The 26,806-nt window shown below is 40.5% G+C and overlaps 1 protein-coding gene across 2 annotated transcripts in view; it reads right to left on the reverse strand.

The window, feature by feature from the left end:
- The window catches only part of spred1 (sprouty related EVH1 domain containing 1), an 87,627-nt gene that overhangs the window by 36,678 nt on the left and 24,143 nt on the right, over positions 1 to 26,806 (reverse strand). For both annotated transcript variants that reach the window (XM_060828920.1, XM_060828921.1), the window contains exon 3: positions 25,822 to 25,996. In XM_060828920.1, coding sequence (XP_060684903.1) covers positions 25,822 to 25,996 — 175 coding nt within the window. The remainder of the gene's footprint in view (positions 1 to 25,821; positions 25,997 to 26,806) is intronic.

Consider the following 26,806-nt stretch of genomic DNA (forward strand, 5'->3'; position numbering starts at 1 on the left):
TTCTTGACCACCTTATCCACCTGTGATGTCATCTTCAGGGACCTGTGAACCTGTACGCTCAGATCCCTCTGTATGTTGATGCTCCTAAGGATTCTGCCATTTATTGTATAATTTGCACCTGTATTTGATATTCTAAAATGTACTACCTTACATTTGTCTGGATCAAACTCCATCTGTTATTTCTCTGCCGAAATCTGCAATCTATCTATATCCCATTGTATCCTTGACAATCCACCTCACTATCTGCAACTCCACCAATTTTGGTGTCATCCACAAACGTACTAATCAGACTGTCAACATTTTCCTTCTCATCAAAATAAAGTCCTGAAATGTAGGAGATAACAGCATCACTTCAGCCACAGTGAGTTTCAATGTTTTTGTTTGCTTAAAACTGACTAGTGAGACACGTGATCTGTTACTCCATTTTGCGAGTGTTATTGCAATGGTCATATGGTGTGACATTCCAGAGAGGTGATGAGCTAGCTTGTGTTCAGACAATTGCTGGAAACAACAGTCAAGTGGCCTATTCTGTGTTCAATAGCTGCCATTTTAAGTCCAGCAAGAGCTAATTTTAAAATTTAAATATGATACACGTCAAAAAAAAAACTGGAATCTCTCGATGAAGATTCAAATTTAAGAAATTATTGAATAAAAAAACAAGTTTCAAGGTAAACTGCTCCATTTATTTGTTGAAGTTCTAAATATTTTATTGCAACATATTTCTTTTCAGCGTACTTCTGTTGTTGAGAACTTCATATACTAACCACAACTCTTGAACCATGATCATTTATAAAAGAATCACTTTGCACTAAAAAGTCTGACGATCAGACAAAGCTTAGCTAAACCAGAATACATAAAACAGAAGCTTCTTTCAATAACTCTACAAATTTGAAGCTTGACAAAGACAAGCATCATTACATCTGAACATCCATTTCTGTCTGGCGATTTACCCAAGTCACATGCTTTATGGATGTTACAATTAGCTCATTCATATCATATGAACTTTGACAGTGACAAATATACACCCATTAGCAACTGGACACGAAGACTGACCAAGATCAAAGGAATCTTTTGATGGTTGGAACAGAAGCCACTGTATGAATTTTACTTTAAACTGACATGCAAAATTTACACATTATAGACTGTTCCAAAATCTTATTGTCATGCAGTGAAGAACCCATATCTTTGAAGAACTCGTGTCATTGAAGAGCCTTGGGGTGAATCATAACCATTGACATAGGTAGACCTCACGGGAACAAGTACCAGCACAGGGATATTCTCCAAAGAAAAAACTGTAATCAGCAAGAAAATCTTTGCAAAATACTAACAAAAGAAAACTAAACAGAAAGAGAAGAGCTAGATTGCAAGACTAACAGGAAAGCATTTTTAAAAATTCTGAAGCCAATAACGAAAGCATTCAAGCATTTGTCATTACACCAGGAAATTACTTGACTAATGCACAGTGTTAAGGAATTTTACCCATCGTGTGCTGGCCAGTATTTATCCTCCAACCAACAGATTATCTGATTATTCTGCATCCAATTCTCAGTAATCTTGACTCTCTCTGCTTCCTTGCAACCATAACAATGAACATTTTAAATTGCAGGCAACTTAGACTGAGAGCCAAGATAGGTATACTTGGTTACTTAAGACATGGTGTTGTATTTTGCAGTCAGAGGTGAACAAACACAAGCTTGCTGCACTTGCACATCTATTGACTTTCCATAGGCTTCATCATTACAAGCTAATGTCAGACAACCATGGAAAAAGTATTTAATCCTGTGTGAACACTGCAAGCAATTGCACAGTTATTTCTTCTTCTCATTTGCCATAAGTGATCTGTTCCATGCAACGATGTGTGCATGGAACAGATAAGGTGTGCTTCCATTTTTCCATAGTTAGTTTATAATGGAACAAGCTGCTCATCTGTCACCAGAGGTGCCACTCAGCATCAAGCATGGCTGACCAGGAGGCACTCTTAGTCTTACCTTCTGCTGCAGGTTTTTTTAGACATACAGTGTGGAAACAGGCCCTTCGGCCCAACAAGTCCACACTGACCCGCCGAAGCGCAACCCACCCATACCCCTACATTTACCCCTTACCTAACACTACGGGCAATTTAGCATGGCCAATTCACCTGACCAGCACATCTTTGGACTGTGGGAGGAAACCGGAGCACCCGGAGGAAACCCACGCAGACACGGGGAGAACGTGCAAACTCCACACAGTCAGTCGCCTGAGTCGGGAATTGAACCCGGGTCTACAGGCGCTGTGAGGCAGCAGTGCTAACCACTGTGGTATAGTGGAAGGATTTATAAGTTGACAATCAACTCCGTGACCATGTTTGAATTTACCTTGCATGGCCAACAAATCTTAAGTTGAGACTCAAAACGAGAACTTTTAGTTCAGAGGCAGGGATGATAACCATTGCACCTCACGACTTACAGCACAGCTGTATAACCAATCAAAATGAAGAATCAAGTCTGAACTAGGAACTGTTTTGGAATGAAGAGATTTATTATGACATCATGTAAAAAAGCAAGAGACAGGAACTGAATGATTCAATTGACAGAGATATTTAAAGTTATTTATTAAAATTTCCAACAATATTCCCTAAAAGAGATAAACAGATCAATTAATGTTAGTATTTAGCTTTGAACCATATCCGAAGGAACATTGTTTTGTTCCTTGAAGTGTTTAAAAGGCCAAAGATTGCCAACAATTTTGTGGTAGACAAATGTTAATGATAGAGTAAAAAATGAGGTCTGCAGATGCTGGCGATCACAGCTGAAAATGTGTTGCTGGTTAAAGCACAGCAGGTTAGGCAGCATCTCAGGAATAGGGAATTCGACGTTTCGAGCATAAGCCCTTCATCAGGAATGAGAGAGAGTAGCCAAGCAGGCTAAGATAAAAGGTAGGGAGGAGGGACTTGGGGGAGGGGCGATGGAGGTGGGATGGGTGGAAGGAGGTCAAGGTGAGGGTGATAGGCCGGAGTGGGTTGGGGGCGGAGAGGTCAGTAAGGACGGCAGGTTAAGAGGGCGGTGCTGAGTTGAGGGAACCGACTGAGACAAGATGGGGGGAGAGGAAATGAGGAAACTGGAGAAATCTGAATTCATACCTTGTGGTTGGAGGGTTCCCAGGTGGAAGATGAGGCGCTCCTCCTCCAGCCGTCGTGTTGTTATGTTCTGCCGGTGGAGGAGTCCAAGGACCTGCATGTCCTCGGTGGAGTGGGAGGGAGAGTTAAAGTGTTGAGCCACGGGGTGGTTGGGTTGGTTGGTCCGGGCGGCCCAGAGGTGTTCTCTGAAGCGTTCTGCAAGTAAGCGGCCTGTTTCCCCAATATAGAGGAGGCCACATCGGGTGCAGCGGATGCAATAGATGATGTGTGTGGAGGTACAGGTGAACTTGTGGCAGATATGGAAGGATCCCTTGGGGCCTTAGAGGGAAGTGAGTGTGGAGGTGTGGGCGCAAGTTTTACATTTCCTGCGGTTGCAGGGGAAGGTGCTGGGGGTGGAGGTTGGGTTAGTGGGGGGGTGTGGATCTGATGAGGGAGTCACAAAGAGAGTGGTCCTTGCGGAACGCTGATAGGGGAGGGGAGGGAAATATATCCTTGGTGGTGGGGTCCGTTTGGAGGTGGCGGAAATGACGGTGGATGATACGTTGTATGCGGAGGTTGGTGGGGTGTTAGGTGAGAACCAGTGGGGTTCTGTCTTGGTGGCGGTTGGAGGAGCGGGGCTCAAGGGCGGAGGAGCGGGAAGTGGAGGAGATGCGGTGGAGGGCATCGTCGATTACGTCTGGGGGGAATCTGCGGTCCTTGAAGAAGGAGGCCATCTGGGCTGTGCGGTGTTGGAACTGGTATCCTCAGTTCATTAGTTGACAGCCATAAATCATTGTGTATCAGCTTTGAAAGTATTTGCATTCAGTCAGCAATGAGTTTTTGTTTAAATTACATTTTGACTTCACGCCTTTTCCCACCCTTTACTGATGGGGAACTTCATGTATCATTTACTCCTTCTAGTCTTAAAGGTTAGAGACTTGGATCAATTAAACACCTGATTTAGACTTTGTTTTGAATTAGTTTAGAAAAAGATCACCGAGATAGATTTCAGCAGGGATATCACCAGGGGCTTTTCGAGCAAGACCAAGAACCAAATGTGAACCCTGAGCACCCACATGTCAGGAGCCAAACTGGTTGAGCTGTTCATCTGCAGATGCCCTCCTAACTAGCAGCATCCATACAAGGAAAGGAGGCAGGTCAGCAGCACAGAGGCAAGGGCAGCTTCACCAGCAAAGGACGCACTATCGAGGCAGCTGTATATGCAAAATAATGAGTGGCTGCAGAGGTGAGTTTGAACAGGCATTGGAAGTTAAAATTCAGTGGAGTCTGTATCGAGCTGGCTCACCTGGTGCCCCCTCCAGCCCCACCCCAAAACACACACCACCTAGGAAACTTACCTGGCAGCATGAATGAACGGCGCGGTAGTGGGGGAGTGGGGTGCGCTTCTGCTGGTGCAGTCTGGTTACCCAGATGCCAGGAAACTCCTGTTCATCATTTTAAAGCACCCATTGCTCACCTGAAGGCCCTTTGTGAAATGTTTCTCTACATGCACATTTGGTTTAAAGACCATTTTCTTGTCTACAGTCAATGTCAGGAAATTATTTTAGGCTACATCAAAAAGAGTCCAGCTGCATCCCAGATGTACAGTATTGCAATGCACTAAATCATGCAGTGTCAGGATATGGGATTCTCCCTTTGCAGTTATCCACATTTTTAAAACTAAGTCAGATTGAAAAGGGAGACAGTACTGATTGAGGCCAAGGATTTTACCCAGAGGAGATGGGGTAGAGAAAGAAGAGAAAATAGTAGCGAGCTACTCAAACAAAACAGCCATTTACCTTCCAAAAACCAAATGGTGTTTGCAAAGGCAAGCAAGTCAATGAAGGAAGACCAAAGCCCATCAAGGCAGTCAGGAAAAGTGGAACAATTTTCAATTAAGAATTAATCAACATTTAATCAATCACCCTTCTGAAAGATGACTACCACGGATTTAAAGAAGACATGCTGTTGAAGCTGTTTAACAGGCGAGACCAAAGAATTCCAAATTTCAAAGGAAGCAACAATTTATATTGCATGAGATTTCACTTCTATCATCATGTATATTCAGGACTTAGAATACCAATTTCACAGATTTCTTGATAATATTTTATTGACTATCATGAAGAACACAATATTCACTCTAAGAGCTACCATCCTTCATCAAGTGCAGTCTATCTCAACATCACAAGAGCCACATATTCTAGCCCACTCTTAAAATGGTGCTATTTAATAGGGAGTGGAGGGATATAATCAGGGATGTGATCATTCTTTGAACAATCTGAGGCAGCTCAGCTTTTTGCACAAAATGACAGTTTATGCCAGAGTTATAGCTACTCCAATCATAGGCCAGTTGAGTTTTATTTCTTTTGGTTCTCTTTCCAGTTCCTTAAAAACTCTAACATCTGCGTCATTGATCAAATTTCCTCTTTTCAGTATTGGTATATATTGCTTTACATGTTCCTCCATTTTAAATGTAATGCATTATGTATCTGTTTATGTTTTATGCACATTTCCTTTCCAAACTGCAGGATCATAGAGAAATTACAGCACAGAAACACATCATTCATCACATTAGGTGTGTGCTGACTGAACAAACCAGCTATCTATTCCAATCCAACTTACCAACAATTGGTCTACAGGCTTGCAGGTTACACGTTTCTAATGGCGATCTAGATTCCTTTTAAATGAGTTGATGATTTCCATCACAACTGCTAAACTGGGTACTGAATTCATAGCACATACCACTCTCTTGAAGGGACTTTGCTCAAGTCCCTTCTACTTCTTCTACCAATCATCCTAAATCTGTGTTCCGTGATGATTGACCTCTCTAATGGGGTCACAGATCTTCACTGCCCACTCTGCTTCTAATTATTCAACTAAGCTACCCCGCAGCCTCCCTGGTTCAATGGAAAACGATGCTATTTTTATCCAAATCTTCATAATACCTGCAATTTTCAAACCTGGCAACATTCTTGTAATGTTCCTCTGTACTGTGGGTTAGAGCAGGTGGTTGGATGGATGGTTTACAATGAACAGTGATGCAAACAGTGTGGGTTCAATTCCCACACCAACCGAGGTCATCATGAATTTCCCACTTTCTCAACCTCGCCCTCACCTGAGGTGGGGTGACTCTCATGTTAAACTCAGCACTAGTCATTTCTCTGTAATGAGAAAGCAGCTCCGAGCTCTTCTGGGACTATGACAGCTTTAACTGTCATATTGGTCCAGCATTAAATCCCTGCTCTTGCATTCAATAACTTGCCTAATGAAGGAAAATACACCCCATGCCTTCATTGCCACTTGATTTATATGTCCTGTCACATTCAGGAACCTGTAGACATGCACTCCAAGATCTCTCACCTCCTCTACTCTTCTCAATATTTATTCTATATTTTCTTACTTTGTTTACCCCCTTTCACTTGTCTGGGCTGTATTTCATTTGCCACTTTTCCACACACATAGTCAGTCAAACAATGATATCTTCCTGAATTCAACAGCCATCCTCCTTGGTTTTAATTACTCGGTTTTTTTTTTGTATTGTCTGTAAATTTTCTAAACACACTTTTCATGTACAAGTTCAGATTATTAATTTATATCAAAGGCAGCAAGGAAGCCAGATCTGAGTCCTGTGAAATACATAAAAACCATCTGTTGACCCGTACCTTTTGTTTCCTGTCAGTAAGTTAATCTGGATGCAACTTGCCACATTCCCCATATCACATGGGCTTTAACTTTTCTTAACAGTCGGCTTTGTGGGAACTTGTCAAATGCCTTACCAAAATCCATGCAGACAATATCCACTGTACTACTCTCATTAATCCTCCTCATTACTTCCTTAAAAAAAATGCAGCAAGTTAGTAAGCCACAACCTGTCCTCATCAAAACTGCGTTGACAATCTCTGATTAAACCACACATTTCCAAGTAAAAGTATACCCTACCTCTCAATACTGATGCTGGTAATTTGCCCACATCTTAGGTCAGACTGACAGGTCTATAATTATTTGGCCTATATCTTGCACCCTTTTTGAATAATAGTGTGAATTTGGAGATCGCAAGTACTTTGTCTGATCTAATGAACATTGGAACATCGTCACATCAACCACTATTTCATTTTTGGCTTCCTTTAACAGCCAGGAGTACAATTAATCTGGTAATGGTGACTTATCTACCTTCAAGGATTTGCAATATCTGTGCTCGCTATCCAATTAAGATCAACAAGTAAGCCAGCGACACAGACATCAAGGCAGCCTTACTACTCTCCTTCACATAGGAATAACCATTCCACTGTTACCAGATAATCTCTCAGTTTTGTAGTTATCCACCTCCAATTTCACTCCTGTTCTGTGTCCCTTTCCATCGAGACATTAAATCTAACTGCATTATGATCACTATCTCCATAATGGTCACCTACTGCTACTTCATTCACATGTCCAGTTCCATTTCCTAAGGCTAAATCTAGAATTGAACTTGATATAACATGTTTTAAAAGAAAAATGTTCTCTTAAATCCAGTTCAAGAATTGTGTCCTTTGTGCCTTTCATATTGCTTGCATACAAATGGTATTAGAGTATAGAGGGTTCCCGATTTACAAACGTCTGATTAGAGATGCTCGAATCTACAAATGTGATCCTGTACAGGGTGTACTTTTAAAGAACTGACGTATGAATGATTTCTGTACTGACGAATTGCTACTTTATATTGTCCTGTGTTGTGCTTTCACTTGGAAATGGACCTCACTCACAAACTGGTGACTGCCTGTAGTTGAATATACCAACTACTATTGCCCTCTTATTTTAGCACTCAAAATTGCCTACATACTTTTCTCTCTAACTCACTTCCCATTATTTGAGGATCAAGTGTATAAATATGACAATGTGTCTGTCCCTTTTCTGTTTCCGAGCTATGATGTTACGGACTCATTTGATGTTTTATTTCACAGATTATCTCTCCTCAAGATGTGTTTCGTTCTTTAACCAATAACTACACTTCCACTTTTTCAAGTCCTTTGCTCTCCTGCATGAAAACTGTATATCCAGGTATGTTGAGCTGCTATCCTTACCTTTCTTTAAGCAATTTCCATTACAGCAATAACATCATGCTGCCATGAGTCTTTCCGTACTCCTTCCGTTTGCATACTTATGTTAACACTGACAATTTTCTGTGCTGTATATCTTCTAACTTCTGCTTCTTCTGCCTTTCAGTCACTTATTAAGTTCCTGCCTCTTGTTCTCTGTTCTGGATTTGCCCTCAGGTTCCTATACCTCTGCCAATTTGTCATTCTACACAATGCAGACTTTATATCTTGCCATCCGCAGAATTCACAAACCACGTTGAAAGAAGTTGGTTGGGCAGAATGTAGTTTGTTACTGGTCATTGATTGGAAAACAGAATTTCAACTCAAAAATCATACAATGAGCGTAATTCTCCTGAAAAGGTTGCCTCATCCACATGCGTCCAAAAGAAATGTGGCACTGCTTTGTGAAGCAGAGAAGAAACAATCCTCTACAAACAAGTCTCCTTTTCTTTGTGTAACACAATTCAGAAACAGGGAAACTGAGTGGAATTGACTGGCTGATGGCGCTGGCAAATGAAAACAGCAGCCTTTCTGCTTTCCTTCTTGAGTTTCTTACATGTTCCACAGAGAACTGGGAATGGACTCCTTCTCCCCCGATTGGCTGAAAAGGATGATTATTTTATGGCTGAATACAGCAAACCTCACAGGCATACTGAATATTTCTCATCTGTTTTGATGCTGATATGTTCTATGCACACTTTGCCAGATTAATTTGAAAGTTTGATTTGCACCTCGTGCCCTGCTATATTTTTAACAATTTCTTACAGTTGATCTATTCATAATGAATTGAAGACACATCGACATCTATAATGTTGTAGAACCTTGTTAAAGCAAGGCGCGGCAGCAATTGTTTTGTTTTGCATGGGCTTAGATTAAGGTTGTCTAACATTTTCACATCAGGGGGTAGCAGAGACACATTTCCAACTGCCCCTTACTTGTGGAGGAGGAGTGAGGGTGGGGATGAGTGAGCGAATTTCAGAGGTATAAGGTTTGACACAGCAGTAAATATGAATTTCAGGAAACAGAAATTCCTATGAAATAAATCGATAGTGTAACAACAATTAATTGATGTAACTTTGCTTTGCCTCTTCTTTTAGGAACCAGAGAAAGTGGCTATGGCCCAAGTTGTGAGCATCTTGCCGGGAGAAGAGGGAGCAAGCAAACTAAGGAATTCAGTAGAATTAATGGTGATTGTGGTTTGCGTCCGGATGGACAGACTCTGAAGTGGCTTAGCAGAATTTACATGAACGTTGGCATCAGAGGTTGGTTGCCTTTCAGCCTGGATGTCCCCACAGAATCCCTACAGGGCAGAAAGAGGCCACTGAGTCAGCACCGACACTCCGAAGATCATCCAAACCAGACTCATCCCACCACCCCATCCCCGTATTTCCCATGACTAATCCATCTAACCTACACATCCCTAGACACTATGGGCAATTTAGCATGGACAATCCACCTAACATGCACATCTCTGGACTGCAGCATCTGCAGGAAACCCATGCAGCCACTGGGAAAATGTGCTAACTCTATGCAGTCACCCAAGGCCAGAATTTTGAAACTAGGTGCCTGGCATTGTGAGGCACCAGTGCTAATCACTCTGTCACCATGTTACCCTGACTGCCTACCTCGACTTGACCTGTCTTTCAGGCTCACTCTCATCATCTCACAACACTTTGATCACTCACTCATCTATTCTCCAGACTCCCAGCACTCACTGACTCAGTACCAGGCCCAGCACTAGTCATTCACCTGCTCACACTCCAGTGCCAAAGGCATATCTGACAGATTTTCTCTTCCTTTCCGTTATCCTGCAACCCCCACCCCTGCCCCCCTCCACACCAATCCTCTAATAAAGGGCTAATCAGATACTTAATCAACAGCCCACCTGATACTCTTGGCCTCACCCCGACTGTCACTCTCCTCTTCTTTCAGTATCCCAGTAGCCAACCTGCAGTCTCACTTCCAAGGCTTCAGGCCTGAAGCTTAGTTAAATTGTTCATGTTGTTCTGCACTTTGCTCCTCCAGTCACATATTGTTTCTCTCCTGCATTTGTTAATTGTCTCAAAAGCAAATGCAGGAGAGAACCAGCCACTAATTAGAGAAACAGTTCCTTGTAGAATCTTCCAGCTTTATTTACCAGTATTTGAACAACAGACACAGACACCTTGGAAGTTGCTTTGTGGGCCACGGGTTACCTTTCAGACAAACCTGGGTTGAACTGTACCAAATTTGTGCAAAAATTAATATATACATATACATATTTTGCAGAAATCAAGTTGGTGATGGTGGCAAACATGATCAGCTGAAGATAACCGTCTGTACACCATTTTTCTAGTCAATTTTGATAAGATGTCTATATTAATGCAGTTATGTGTAATTTTTCCACAAAAAGGTTTCCAATTCAATGAAGTTTTACCGTCTCTCGTAGCTATGAATGGATTGTCATCAATTTCTTTTAAAACCAACTTGTTCTTCCTGACATTGAAGACACATGGATAAGTTGCCAGCCTGCAAGTTACCGTTTGCCTTTCAGACAGAGAATTAATTACAATATGCAAAATGGTGTCAACATCTGGGTGAACACAAAGTATTTAACATCTTTTGGTATTCTGCATTCTGTTATCAATTTTGTGGAAGGAATTGGGTGACATATGATTTCTATTTAGGTGTAGTCGTGATGCATGTTTAACTTTGGTCACAAAATTAAATTTGATATAGGTGACGCTGGCAGCATTGGTCTGGCAATAAAACTCAAAACAATTTGACGAGAGTGTCTTAGAGCAACTTTGCTGATTATCCAGAGTATTGTAACATGCGACTTCACATGATTGAAGATCTCAATGGGAAAAGAAGGCTTTTTGTGCTGGCCTCTCTTAAAATAAATGTATTTAAGGTCCAAGATAAAGCAATGATGAAGAAACCTTAAATATTATCATTAAACATCAGTACTGATCATTGGTGATCCACACACTCTAAATGTACACCATCTTAGTTGCTGTTCCTCCAGTTTGTTACCAGTAAGCTTTCATAACAGTTCTCATGCTTCAAGTCCCATAGATGCCCAAGACACACTTTTCGCTTGTCCAGAAAACATTTTTGAACTAGTTTTGTAACTGGCCTTCTCTTGATCCGGAGAGCTCAGTATCTGATGGTGTGTACCTAAACTTCAGCACCAGCACTCTTGGATGGCTTCATGAACAGAATCCTTGGAGTAGGATATAAAAACAAGAAGCCTTTAGTAGCAACTGGTTAAGCTGCTTTTGGAACACTGTGTTCAATTCTAGTACTGCACTTTAAGAAGTTTGTTAAGCATTCAGCAAAGGATATTTGATAGAAGGGCACCAGGGATGAGGGAGGTCAATTATGTGGAGAAACAGGAGAAGCAGGGTTCTCCTTACAGTCAATATAATTCAATGTATAATGATGAATGGTTTTAATAGAGTAAATAAAAAGAATCTCTTGCAGTGACAGTCAGTCAGTATTCAAAGGACACACGTTGAAGGTGAAGGTAAAAGAACCAGAAGTGAGATGAAGAAAATGAAAAAAAACACCAAAACATTGTGGTTTAGAAGGTTCAGTGAGGAAAGTGGTGGAAACAGTTTCAATAGCAACTTTCAGATCTGGGTAAATACATTAAAGGAGAAAGAAATACAGGGAACAAAATTACTATGTCACGATGAAAGTACAGGGGAGTGGAACTAATTGGGTGGTGGTCTGATATGTTTCATTCAGAGTTGCTGTGGCAACATGTATTTTCAGACATGTTTCAGTCTGGAGCTATAAATAGTGATGGTCAAGGCTCCTAATTTCTTTCCAGAACATTGCTGACGAGGAATCTCTCTTGCTTTTAGCACCTGCCATTTCTGATTGTTGAAAAGACGTACAGATTAATTCTTCTTGGCCATATTACGAATAAACCTCCTTTGGCTATCGAATCACATTCTGGCTCAGACACAGGTGTGCTTTGGACTGCACCATAACACCTTTGACGAATTGGTTCGCTCCAACCAAAAGTCTGCACTAACGTAATAGGTTGAACAGCATTCTCCTGGATGGATCATTCTATGATTCTGTGATCTTAAAATCTATCTGTACAAGTTTCACTATAGTCCCTCTATCACTTAACAACTTCCTCAAAGATCTCAAGATTTAAACTTACATTAAAGCATGCAAATTGTGCTTCAGGACAGGGGAGCGGTTCTTGAAACACACGGGTTGGAGAGGGAAAAGAAAGATAAACTAAGTAATCATATAGAACAAATCATCTCTCAGTTGTGGCAAACCCTTTCCAATTTGCAATTCATGATCAATTTAGCAAGTCTTTAGAAATACTGTATTTGGGGTAATCAGGGACAACCAGTGCAGTCTTGTTAAAAGCAGGTTATTTTTGACCAAATTTGATAGAAACATTTACTAAAAATTATCGGTATTTACACATGGATTTTCAGCAAGACAATAAAATATATTGCAAGAGTTTTTTTTAAAAGATAACTTTAGGCATTTTGTTTGGTCACACAGATGGATGTGCTGTTGTATAGCACCATCATCACTTCAAGATCCCCTAAAGTACTCCTCAAACAATGAAGTTAGGTTTTATCAAAAAGATAATACAGAACAAGAGTAAGGGGACTAAATGCTTTCAAAAAATTAATTAGGATAGGTCTGAATAATGAAATAATAACATGGGTGCTCTGTTATAAAAAAAGGACATCAAAGCCAAAGACCACATACTCAAAAGGTGTGCAACATCATAGTTACAAGGAAAGATTGAGCAACTGGGACTACTACTTCATTTTCCTACACTAAACGTCATTAGCCATTCTTTTGTTCAATCACATATTCTATGTCCCTCTGCAACTTTCCACTCCTACCCACACACTTTCTAAATGTTCATGTATTTCATACTATTTTGATTCCAATCCACCTCAAAGTTTGGAAATGTTCTGGAATTAGACAGTCAGCTTCACAGCACACTAGGGCATTAATATCATTATTTTCTTGTGCTACACTCTTGTGTTTTATAGTTAAAAAGTAAGCATATAACACAACTCTGAAGACAAATGTTCAGACCTGTTCAGAGTGACTATGTCATTGCCCATAAGTAATAACAAGGAAAGAAACTTATTAAAGTATAAGAATGATGGACTACCATTTAACTTTCACCCAGAAAAATGGCTAGTTGCAGTGCTAAATTTCTACAGTTAAAAGAAAATTCTGAATATTGTGCATAAGTTTGCATTTCAGTTAGGAACAAAAAGTAGCTTTTGAAAAGTTTTTATTCCCCAATTCTTTATCACTGGTCTTGGGCCATGTTTCTTCTTTCACACTAACTTTAAGGACTGTAAGTAATTCCACCAATTCTGTTTTGTTTCAGATTGTGGTAGCAAATCTTCTCTGAACTGCAACCAGTGAAATTAATATCTTTTCGGCAATGTTACTGTGCATTGTGGTGTTACAGAATATTGCACTGGTACCCATATACTGGAGGCGATGGCCTAGTGATATTGTCGCTGAAGTATTAATCTACAGACCCAGCTAATGTTCTAGCAACCCAGTTTAGAATCCCACCATGAAAAATGGAGTAATTTGAATTCAATAAAAATCTGGAGTTAAGAGTTTAATGATGACCACAAATCTGTTGTCAATTGTTGGGAAAAGCCCATCTAGTTCTCTAATGTCCTTGAGGAAAGGAAACTGCCTGGTCTGGCCTACACTGTGGTTGATTCTTAACTGTCCTCTGGGATGGGCAATGAATGCTGGCCTAGCCAGCAATGCCCTCATCCTGAATAAGTATCCGTTGCCACATCCCCCACACACAGTCGCTCTCTCTCACACGCACATTCTCTCTCATATTCAGTTAGAAAGGGTTCAGAGAAGATTTACAAGGACGTTGTCAGGACTAGAGGGTTTAAGTTATAAGGAGGGACTGATAGGTTGGGACTTTGTTCGTCGGAATGTAGGAGACTGAAGAGTGAACTTATTGAGGTTTATAAAATCATGAGGGGCATAGGTAAGGCGAATAGCAAAGGTCTCTTCCCTAGGGTACAGAAGTTCAAAATTAGAGGGAATATTTTTAAGATGAGAGGACAAAGATTAAAAAGGGACCGAAGGGGCACAGAGCATGGCACATACATGGAACGAACTGCCGGAGCACATGGTAGATGCAGGTATAATTACAATGTTTAAAAGACATTTGGATAGGTACATGAATAGGAAAGGTCCAGAGGGATATCGGCCAAACTCAAGCAAATGGGACTAGTTTAGTGAGGTAAATTTGGTCAGCATGGACGAATTGGACCAAAGGGTCTGTTTCCATGCTGCATGATTCTATGACTCTATTAACACGCAAATTACTTCGGTCCTTTTGTTCTTTCTGGTTAACAAAGACTTACCATTTTATTAGCTCAACTGTTCCTCCCTTCTATGTGAGAAGCTTCCACTAATATTGAAGTCCACTACTTCAGGAAAACATTAGAAATGATGAGGTAACATCATTTTCTGAATTAAATCTCTCTTTATATTAATACCACAACAGTGAGAAAAGACACAGATAAGACTCTTATTTTATTAAATTTATTTCTTGCACAGTTACTTGCCCGCTGATTTATAATTTTGGCCCAATAATTGGTTGGATAAAGGAAACAAATTATTCTATTGGATTCACAATGACTAGTCCCACTGGTCGAAGAACTTGAGTTACTTATAGTTGTTCCAGTACTCTAACACCTGCTTGATACCGGAAGGGTGTTCCTTTCTTGTGGTGGAGACCAGAACTTGGAAACATCACTTAAGATTAGGAGGTCTTCCTTCTAAGGCAGAGATGAAGAAATATTTTTCCTTTGAGATGTATGGAATCCATGATGATTCGACCATGTGGATTCAAAACTGGCTTGCCAATAGAAGGCAGAGGTAATGGTGAAAGTGTGGTTTTTCAGGCTGGAGGTCCGTGACTAGTGGTGTTCCACAGGAATCCATTCTGGGACATCTGCTGTTTGTGATCTATATAAATGGCTTGGATGAAAATGCAGACGGTTGTGTTAGTAATTTAGCCGTCGACACAAAGTTAGGTGGAGTTTTGGATAGTGTAGAAGGTTTTCAATGGATGCAGCAGGATATAGATCAGTTTCAGATATGGGGGGGAGAAATAGCAGATGGAGTTTAATTCGAGTAAGTGTGAGGTGCTGACCTTTGGGAGATGAAATGTTAAGTATACAGTTGATGGCAGGGACCTGAACAGCATTGGTGAACAGAGGGATGTTGGGGTTCAAGTTCATAGCTCCCTGAAAGTGGCAATGCAAGTAGATAGGGCGATAAAGAAGGCATATGGCATGCTTCCCTTTATTGGCAGATGAAATGAGTACAAGAGTCAGGATGTCATTTTGCAGCTTTATAAAACTTTTGTTAGGTCACACTTCAGAGTATTGCATTCAATTCTGATTGCCACATTACAGGAAGGATGTGGAAGCTTTGGACAAGGTACAAAAGACCTATATCAAGATGCTGCCTGCTTTAGAGACTATGAGCTGTATGGAGAGACTATAAAATCTGAGGTTGTTTTCTCTGAAGCAGCAGAGGCTGAGGGGAGACTTGATAGAAGTCTGTAAAGTTATGAGATGCACAGGTAGGATCGATGGTCAGAATCTTTTACCCAGAGTTCAAATGTCTAAAACTAGGGGCTATGCATTTAAGGTGAGAGGGGTAAGTTCAAAGGAGATGCGAAAGATAGATTTTTTTTAAACAGAGTGGTAGAAGTCTGGAACACATTGCCAGGGATGGTCGCGGAAGCAGATAAGTTAGGGGCATTTAAGAGACTTTTAGATAAGCACATAAATATGCAAGGAATGGAGGGATATGGACCAAGGGCAGGCAGGAGGAATTAGTTAATTCAGTGCCATGTTCAGCACAACATGGTGGGCTGAAGGAGCGGTTCCTGTCCTGCATCATTCAATGTTCTATGTTTGAGAGTCATTAGGTCTTTTCTTCCTCAGGAAGCAGCAGAGACTCAGTCATTGAATTTGTTCAAGTCTGAGATATTTGATTGACAAAGAGGTCAAGGGTCATAGGAGAAATTCAGGATGTTGAGACCATAACCAAACCGCGTTCGTGATCTTCCGAATAGTGAACAAGCTTGAAAGTCTGAATGACTGCTCATAAGTCTTATGTTCTTATTTGTTTACCATTATAAAGCAGGGTACCCTGACACTGGTCAACCCCACATCGATAGAAACACCCTGTGCTGATGCTATTGTCAAAGTATATGCTGATTTACAATAATCAGGTTGCTGATTGTCCAACACTTCTATTGTTAATGACAAAATTTTCAGCTGCCATGTCAGAAGATCCAGGGATTCTACTGGATCACTGCACTGATCTTCCCCATGCTTTCAAAACATTCTTAATGCAAAATGATTTTAATCATCACACCATAATCTTGATTCTTCTGTTTTCCTTCTATCCTTATCATTGCAATGGTAAAGAACTTTATAGAAATATATTTTATGTGGGAAAATCAATCCCTGCCTTTTGCACGTTTATTTGCCCCATAAGTCCTTGCTTTTGTGTGTATTTATCACTTTCAGAAATGGTAGCCTGGGACATGGCTGGTTACATTTAACTGACTTTACTGTGGAAAAGGACATGGAAGATATGGAATGTAGGGAAATAGATGGTGACATCTTGCAAAATGTCCAGATTACAGAGGAAGTGCTGGATGTCTTGAAACGGTTAAAGGTGGATAAATCCCCAGGATCAGGTGTACCCGAGAACTCTGTGGGAAGCTAGAGAAGTGATTGCTGGGCCTCTTGCTGAGATATTTGTGTCATCGATAGTCACAGGTGAGGTGCCAAAAGACTGGAGGTTGGCAAACGTGGTGCCACTGTTTAAGAAGGGCGGTAAAGACAAGCCAGGGAAATATAGACTGATGAGCTTGACCTCGGTGGTGGGCAATTTGTTGGAGGGAATCCTGAGGGACAGGATTTACATGTATTTGGAAAGGCAAGGACTGATTAGGGATAGTCAACATGGTATGTTGTGCATGGGAAATCATATCTCACAAACTTGATTGAATTTTTTGAAGAAGTAACAAAGAAGATTGATGAGGACAGAGCAGTAAATCTGATCTATTATGGACTTCAGTAAGGCGTTCAACAAGGTTCCCCATGGGAGACTGATTAGCAAGGTTATGCAGAACTTGCTCAAAGATAGAAAACAGAGGATGGTGGTGGAGGGTTGTTTTTCAGACTGGAGGCCTGTGACCAGTGGAGTGCCACAAGGATCGGTGCTGGACCCTCTACTTTTTGTCATTTACACAAATGATTTGGAGGTACCTACCAATCCTACCATAAGAGGTACAGTTAGTAAGTTTGCAGATGACACCAAAATTGGAGGTGTGGTGGACAGCGAAGAGGGTTATCCAGATTATAACAGGATCTGGATCAGATGGGCCAATGGGCTGAGAAGTGGCAGATGGGAGTTTACTTCAGATAAATGCAAAGTGCTGCATTTTGGGAAAGCAAATCTTAGCAGGACTTATACACTTAATGGTAAGGTCCTAGGGAGTGTTGCTGAACAAAGAGACCTTGGAGTGCAGGTTCATAGCTCCTTGAAAGTGGAGTCGCAGGTAGGTAGGATAGTGAAGAAGGCTTTTGGTATGCTTTCCTTTATTGGTCAGAGTATTGAGTACAGGAGTTGGGAGGTCATGTTGTGGCTGTACAGGACATTGGTTAGACCACTGTTGGAATATTGCGTGCAGTTCCAGTCTCCTTCCTATTGGAAAGATGTTGTGAAAGTTGAAAGGGTTCAGAAAAGATTTACAAGGATGGTGCCAGGGTTGGAGGATCTGAGCTACAGGGAGATGCTGAACAGGCTGGGGCTGTTTTCGCTGGAGTGTCGGAGGCTGAAAGGTGACCTTATAGAGGTTTACAAAATTATGAGGGGCATGGATAGGATAAATAGACAAAGTCTTTTCCTTGGGGTCAGGGAGTCCAGAATTAGAGGGCATAGGTTTAGGGTGAGAGGGAAAAGATATAAAAGAGACCTAAGGGGCAACTTTTTCATGCAGATGATGGTACGTGTATGGAATGAGCTGCCAGAAGATGTGGTGGAGGCTGGTACAATTGCAACATTTAAGAGGCATTTGGATGGGTATTTGAATAGGAAGGGTTTGGAGGTATATGGGCTGGGTGCTGGCAGGTGGGACTAGATTGGGTTGGGATATCTGGTCGGCATGGATGGGTTGGACCAAAGGGTCTGTTTCCATGCTGTACATCTCTATGACTCTATGACTTGACAGGGCTGCATTTGAATGAACGTGACATCAAGAAGCCTTCGCAAAACTAGAGTCAATAAGAAAAAGGAGGTTTAAGTCAGACTTGACAGAAAGGAAGATGCCTGCGGCCGCTGGAGGTCAGTCAGTTCAATCTCAAAACATCACTGTCCGAATTTCTCAGGGTAGAGTCCTAGGCCTAACCATCTTCAGCTATCTGACCAATAATCTTCCCTCCATCATAATGTCTAAAATAGGATATTCACTAATGACTGCACTATGTTCAGCACCACTTGTGATTCCTTGGTGCCAAAGCAGGCTATGTCCAAATTTCGCAAGATCTGGAAAATACTCAGGGGACAATAAGTGGTAAGTATCAGTTGTGCCACACAAATGCCACTTAATGACTATTGCCAACAAGAGAGAACAACAACTATTGACACTTGATATTCAAGGGAATCGCCATCGCTGAATCCCCTAGTATCTACTACTACTGCTGAGAAACTGAACGAGACATTGCTATATAAATACTATAGCTACAAGAGCAGGTCAGATGCTAGGAATCCTCCAACAAGCAACTCCTTCCATACTCCCAATCCACCATCTAGAAGGCAAAATTAGGAGCAAGATGGAATACTCCTCAATTGACTGGATGAGTGTGCTCTAAACTTGAAGGAGATTGATACCATCCAGGACAAAGCAGCCTGCTTGATTCGCACCACATTCACAATATTTACACCCTCTATTGTCAATGCTCAGCAGCAACAGTGTGTACTATTTACAAGATACAATGCAAAAGTTATCTTTCAATAGCACCTTCCAAACCCACAATCACTACCATCTCAAAAGGTAAGGGCAGCAGAAACTAGGAACACCACAATCTGCAATTTCCCCTGTAAGTCACTCACTATCCTGACTTGGAAATACATTGTCAATTCTTCACTATCACTGGGTCAAAATCCTGGAACCCCCTTCCTAATTTTATTGTATATCTGCATACATCATATGGACTTTAATGGTTCAAGAAGGCAGCTCACCATCACCTTCTCAAGCTAACTAGGGATGGGCAATAATTGTCAGTGATGCCCATGTCCCATGAAGGAACACAAAAAAAGTCATTGCCCCAGCTCTCCATCCCACAATGCCACACTATTTTCATCACTGCTTCAATGATGTAATTCCATGTCTCTGGTTACAATGTTTGCAATAGCGATAAACAAGCACAAAAGTAAAGACTCATGAGGAAAAAACAAGTATGCAAAAGAAATGGAATGATATACTCACATCTATAAATATTTTCTTAAAGCTATTTACTTTTTCAATTACAAGGATACAAATCTGATGGGATATAAGTTGCATTAGACTCCTGCCTGGTATCTGATATCCAGCAGGAACAGCAAACAAATCTACGTGCAGTTGTACTGTTGCTGGGTTGGGGTGTGCTGTGTTTAAATAGGGTAGTCTTAGTGGAGAGGAACCACATTTGACAGCACCAAGGATTGAAGGGATATCCCAAATCTGGCAGCGTACATTTAACATGAACATTGCATTAACTGTCTTATGATTGGTTTCCAGAAAAATAAATACTATTTCCTTAAATAATATCACAGCAGCATAAACAAACATAAAAATTCCATTCAGTGCTGCTGTGGAACAGTAAACACATGACTGCTTTAGAGTTTTTTTTGATGCTGGAATAGTGAAACATGGTTTGTACTGTTTGCATCTTGGAAAGTGGATGATAGGGCTTGCAAAAGCACCCTCTGTGAATGGCTAGCTATGGTAGCAAAATGCGACAGTAGGCTTGGCATGCAATACTGATGCTTCGGCCTGAGCAAAATGAGGATTTTGCTTTTATGTTAATTGAGGAAGCATGATTTGGGTTGAGGTATAACATACTAAAGGTGGGAAAACAGTTTGAGGTGAAGTCAAATTGTGTAAAAGAAATGTGGAAGGGCTTCATCATACTGGAGCAACATTGTAATGATGGAAAAGAGTTGTATATTACAGAGAATAAATAACAGTATGGGCAGAGTTAGAACACCCAAACTCCAGGTGAGTCACATAAACACATGGACGTGAACACCCAGAGATGATGAATTAATCCTTCACTTATACAAGTGTCAATCAGGGCCTGGTTTTACTGTGATTACCATGCATGCAAGTTTTTAATATTAATGTATACTAGAGAGTGACCTTGAAGTCTAAACTTGAAGACAGTTCAATTCTTTACTTTCTCCTTGATCAGTTTGTAAAGAACTAAACTCAAATGTGGCATCAAACAACATGATGAAAGGAACATTTATTTTGGGTTAATATTGTAAAGGATAGCGAGCAGTTGGAGTTGGAGGAAGTCTACAGGTTGTCAGTAATTTGGAGAATTAGTCATTCATCATGATAAGCAGAGTGGGGTGGTAAAACTACGATGGCGTAGGCAAATATTAATGGAGTTGTAAGTAATGAGTTACTGAGGGAGGTGAAGTACTGAAGAAGACAGCTGAGATGGTGCTAGAAAATGCAGTAGGTCTAGCAGTATCCAGACAGAGAGAAACAATGAAGGCTTTGAGTCAGAAATGACTTTTTTTTCAGAACTATTAAGTGATAGGTCTGGTTTGGAGGAATTGAGACAATGACTTTTTGAAAGAAGCAGTGGGAAGTTAAAAAAGAAAACAGTTGATCAATATATTGTCATGTATATTTTGTTACAAATACAATGCAAAGTGTTGCATAGTGTTGTCACTGTCCAGCAGCAACTTGGTCTTTGGAATGGCTCCTGTGTCAGCCTATGGGCCTGGATCTGGGCTCCCCGACTCCGTGCTGAGACTGCCGTGTCTGAGCCAGAAACTAACATGGTGCCTGTATTCCAAGGTCACCAGCACAAAGCAGTCGACCAGCCTCGGGTCCTGATGATATTGCTGTAACCATCGCTTCGCTGCGCTGTGACCACTAATACAAAGAGTTGCCACTGTCTGGCGCCATCTCTCCTCCGCTGATGCTACCACAGCAACGATTTAGCACTGGGCTGACCTTGCCGATGCAGCCACCGCCAATGCTGCCAAGTCCTGCATCATGCCCAAACTCACTCCACCACCACCGTGAGTCTGTGTTGGGCTCACTTCCCCAATAACCTCGTGACCGAGCTCTTCGCAAGTAGGTAAGGTAAAAAGTAAAATGGCAAAAGTAATGGACGGAATAAAGGAGTGGACAGGCCCCAGGCTCAAGAGCCTGAAAGCTGCCTACTCTACCGCTGCCATCTTAAATATATCAAATGGATCCCAGTAGGAAGAGACAATATTTTTTAGATTAAATTAGATTCCCTATAGTGTGGAAACAGGCCCTTCAGCTCAACAAGTCCACACCAACCCACCAATCTCCCTGACTAATGCACCTACACTACAGACAATTGAGCATGGCAAATTCACCTGACCTGTACATCTTTGGAACGTGGGAGGAAACTGGAGCACCTTGAGGAAACCCACACAACATGGGGACAATATGCAAACTTCACACAGATAGTCACCCAAGGCTGGAATTGAACCTGGGACCCTGGCACTGTAAGGCAGCAGTGCTAACCACTGAGCCACCATGCTGACCCATTAAGGCAGGAGAAAACTGTAGATAACAGTTTGAGGTAAATAAAACTGGAGAAGTGTTGGATGGAAGAAAGAATTTGGAAAACAAGGTCAAAAATATGGATTAAGACGATATAGGGAGCCATAAGGAAGAGGTTATTGACTTTCCCCTCGAATTAATTATCATCCCAGTGGAATACTAAGCAACCTGAAGTAGAAGCGGAGGGTCTTCACAAATTAATGCATGGGATAACAAGGCAAAAGGAAAGTCTTTGGACTAATGAATAAATTAATGAAGAGCATTGCAGACAGCCAAGCAAAACAAAACAAGGGACCTCTCGAATAAATAAAAGTGCCATTCGGCCTTATAATGGGTTTTGGGAGAATGAAAAGGTCAGGTATTGGCAGTCTAGCAATTTAAAGCGGTTAAGAATTGGCTTCAGGAAAAGTGATTAAATAGAACAGGCCGTTTGCCTTTCTAGGCTTAACCAAAAAATTTTTTTAAATCCTTCAGTAAGTCAGCTAGCAATATAAAACATTGGAAGGACTTCAAAAATGAGGGCTTCATCCCACTCTAACCCTAGTTATAATTTGATATGTTAATAAAAAACACTAATTGCAGGGAACAGGCTTGCTGCAAGCTACTTCAGTATGAAGAAATAATTGCGAACATTTTAAGAAGTTACATTTTTAAAAAGCTTCTGAAATTAATAGCTGCCTGAGTAGGAGTGGGCTGGCAGCAAGTTACCTATTTGAATACAAACATGTTCATAGATGAACTGGACGTAAGATTACAAATATATCTAATTTTTCATTTGAAAATCAGGTGTAACACTACTGGAAATACGTGAAATGATTGTGAGTCAAGAAGGAGTGACCGAAGATTTGGCTACAGTGAGAAAACAGAAATTGCAAGAGGTATATTGATGCTCATGAATAAAAAACTTTAACTAGCATTTCAGAGAGCAACAGACATAGATATGACTAAATTGTGACACATAAAATGCATGCACATGCATTTTCAATTAGTCACTCATAGATCTCCTGTGGAGTTACTCAGTGAGTCAGTTGGCACATCGATGGATAATAGGAATATTATCAATCAAGGCAAGTATGGGGGTGGGAAGTGCAAGAGGAAGCAAGTCATACTTACAGGAAGTTTAGTGCATGCAATACTTAGAATAAATTATTATGAATAGCTATATATTCACTCAGGGTCATTGTTCTGTAAATGCAATTGGTTTATTCTAACCACATTTATCAAATGTTTTTCAATCCATGGCTTTTGTTTCTTCTGTCTGCTTTCCTTTTGTATTTTTTATATCTTTAGAAACTTAACTAACTGGTTTTGTATATACTTTCTTCCTTTTTTTTTCTCCTGTGTGCTTCTTCAAAGTTTTTAATCTGCATTTATTCTCCTCAGTTTTAATTTTGATGATATCTGGGCCACTGTTACCTGGAAGGTGGAAAAAGATTGGACCGAGAGATGCTGGAGGGGAGTTCAAGGGAAGCAGTCACATATTGAGGTGGCAGAGTCTGAAGACCACATGTTTGTTATTTTGGAAGAATGATGATCAGTGGGAGGCCATGAGACCTGAGACACATGATGTCAGTTTATAGCATTCATATTTCTGAGCCAGAACTTTACACGTCTCCAGGCCCTCTCTTAGCTGACATTCCAGAATGGAGCTGCATTGCTGGAAGTCTTGTATTTCAGAAAAAACTTCAAAGCGAGACCTACCTTTCCAGTCAGATCAGTGTAAAACAAAATCCCATGCCGCTATTTTAAACATCAGTGGAGTTATCCCCCGTGTTTGGGCCAATACTTATCCTTTAATCAACTTCACAAAAAACGGAATATTTGATCACCCTCTCATTGCTGCCAGCATTTATGTTCAAATTGAGTGCCATGCTCCCAACAAGATAACAGTAACTTCAATTTGAAAGTACTTGATAAAATGAAAAGTGTTTTGAGATGTACAGTAGTTGTGAAAGGCAGAATATAAATGCAACATTTTCTTTTGAGATAGGGATAGAAAAAAATCTGGTGTGGAATAGAAGGAAATTGAAAAAAGCTATAAAATGGGTATATTAGTTGAAAAGTACAAGGTGCTGTGATGCAAAAATCTTAAAAGTTGGAGAATTAAATGGCAGTAATATTGCATATACAATCCACTTTTCAGAATTAGAAGTTGCTCAATTTAAATTGAAATCTTTATATACTATCGTTATAACATGGTATTAAAATTGTCTAATCTATAAAAGGGCAGGCCACCTGGCCCTTCTACCTCTGCTCCACCATTCAATAAGATCACAGTTGATCTGATTAAAAAGCTCGACTTTATATTTTTGCATATCTTTAATAATCTTTCACTACATGGTAATCAAGAATCTATTTCTGCCTTAAAAAAAGATCGGAAGATTCTGTATCCACTGTCTTATGAGGAAGGAAATTCCAAATACAATCAACCCTCAAAGAATTATTTTTCTTCATCTCTGTCCTAAACGGGTGGCCCCTTATTTTTAAACTCCGACTCATAATTCTAGATTGTCCTATAAGGGGAAGCATCCTTTCCACATCCACCCAGTCAACTCTCTTTAGAATATTATACATTTCAATTAAGTGGTCAGTGATTCTTATAAACTCCAGAGGATATAGGCCCAGCCTGTCCTGCATTTCCTCCAAAGGCAATCCACTCATTTTGGGTATTAGTTGAGTACACCTTTGTTGAGCTATTTTCAATGCAATAAGATCTTTCTGTAAATAATGTGACCAGTGGTGCTGTACATAGTGGTCTAAATGTGGTCTCACCAATGCTCTGTACAACTGAAGCATAACCTTCCTACTCTTACATTCAATTCCCCTTGGAGAAAACAATAACATTCTATTAACCTTCCTGATTATTTGCTGCACTCCCAGGTCTCTCTGCAAATCAGAGCTCTGTGATCTCTCACCATTTAGATGTTCTTTTTTTTCCATTCTTTCTGCCAAAATGGACAATTTCACACTTCCCTATATTATACTCTATTTACCATACCTTTGCCCACTCACTGAACTTAACCACATCCCTTTGTAACTTGCTTATGCCCTCTTGCCAATTCCCTTTCCTACCTATTTTGTGTCATCAGTAAATTTGGCTACCATATCTTCAGTCCCTTCACCCATATCATTTTACATAAATTGTAAGGAGTTTTGACCTCAATGTTAACCCCTGTGGTGCACCACTTGTGACATCCTGCCAGCCTGAAAAAAAATGTATTCCTACTCTCTGCTTCCTGTTAGCTAACAAATCAATCCATGCCAAAACATTAACCTAACATGACAACCTCTTATTTTCTGCAATATCTTTGATATGGCATCTTTTCAAATGCCTTCTGCAAATCTAAATACAATACATTCATCGATTCCTCTATATCCACAGAACAAGTTATTTCTTCAAAGAACTCCAATAAATTAGTTAAATATGATTTTCTTTTGGCAAAACCACATTGGCTTTGCCTGATTATCTTAAACTTATCCAAGTATCCTATGTTAACGTCTTTAATTATAGCTTACAACAATTTCCCTATTGCAAATGTAAGATGTATTCAGGAAATAAGATATTCCCAAATCATTCCCAAATATCCATCCATGAGGAAGAAGCACACCGTCTTTCACAGTAAAATGTAAAAATTTGAAGTAGTACTGCAAATGTAAACTTTATTTCTGCAATTCAATTTTATTAATAACTTATCTAAAGTTAGATATTGTAGTTTCAATATAATGCTACAGATTAAAATATTGATTACAGTGCCTTTTTTTGTAAAACCTCCTACCGTTTTGTCTCGGAGCCTTTCTCCATGGATTAGAAAATCATCACAGCCACTTTCATCCAGGTGATCTTTAAAAACAGTGACACAGCTGAGGCCACCACCTCCCAGTGGCACCCATCCTCCACTCGAGTCATCACGGGTCATCACCACTGCTCGCACACGTGCAAAATAACTATCACTGTAAAAAGACGACAGCAAATTAGATTTTCCTACTCTTAGCAACATTTTCACCTAGCCTATGTATAAATCAACCTTGAGGGAAATATGACTCACTTCTAAAGCTCTAAGAATACACCTTTACACCAGTAACCAGGATGTGCATTTGAGACAGCTGTCCACTGTAGTGATTATAACGAGGTCAGCCAGGTGGACATCATAGAATATGAGTTCCCCGGTTGGACCAGGTTAACAGTCCCAATCGGGAGCCCTGGCTGACAATTAAGAATGGAGTGTCAGACATCCTGTTCACTTGGAAAACTGGGTCTGACAGAGATAGATCAGTGTCAAAGGCTCTCCACGTGTAAATAAAGGGTGACTTGGTGATGGGATCCCAGCCTCTGTGGAGTTACTTCACTCTTGATCCTGCATTTCTCTGCTCCATCCAACATGTTATCAAAGCAACATAGCAGAATGGGAAATTAATATGTGAGCAACATGTTTGCAATCTTAAAACATGCATAACAAAACAGCCAGTTTTTCAAAGGAACTCTGCAGTCATATATTAATGGATATGTACCATACTTGAAACAATAAATATTTACTGTGGTAATGGGATATGCATGCTTTTTTCATCAAGTTTAGCAACAGAGTCAATAGTTTAAAAGCAAGTTTATTCAGCAAAAGGCCTGAATACAAAAGCTTAATATTATGCAGGTCAAGCCAACCCATTTGATTGATACTTCATTCACCACCCGAACCATTAATACCTTCCATCACGAGCATGCCCAGTGACAGCATAATCTATAAAATGCAGTGCAATAACTTTTCA

This window comes from Hemiscyllium ocellatum, chromosome 8, assembly GCF_020745735.1.
Source record: "Hemiscyllium ocellatum isolate sHemOce1 chromosome 8, sHemOce1.pat.X.cur, whole genome shotgun sequence".
Taxonomy (NCBI): domain Eukaryota; kingdom Metazoa; phylum Chordata; class Chondrichthyes; order Orectolobiformes; family Hemiscylliidae; genus Hemiscyllium; species Hemiscyllium ocellatum.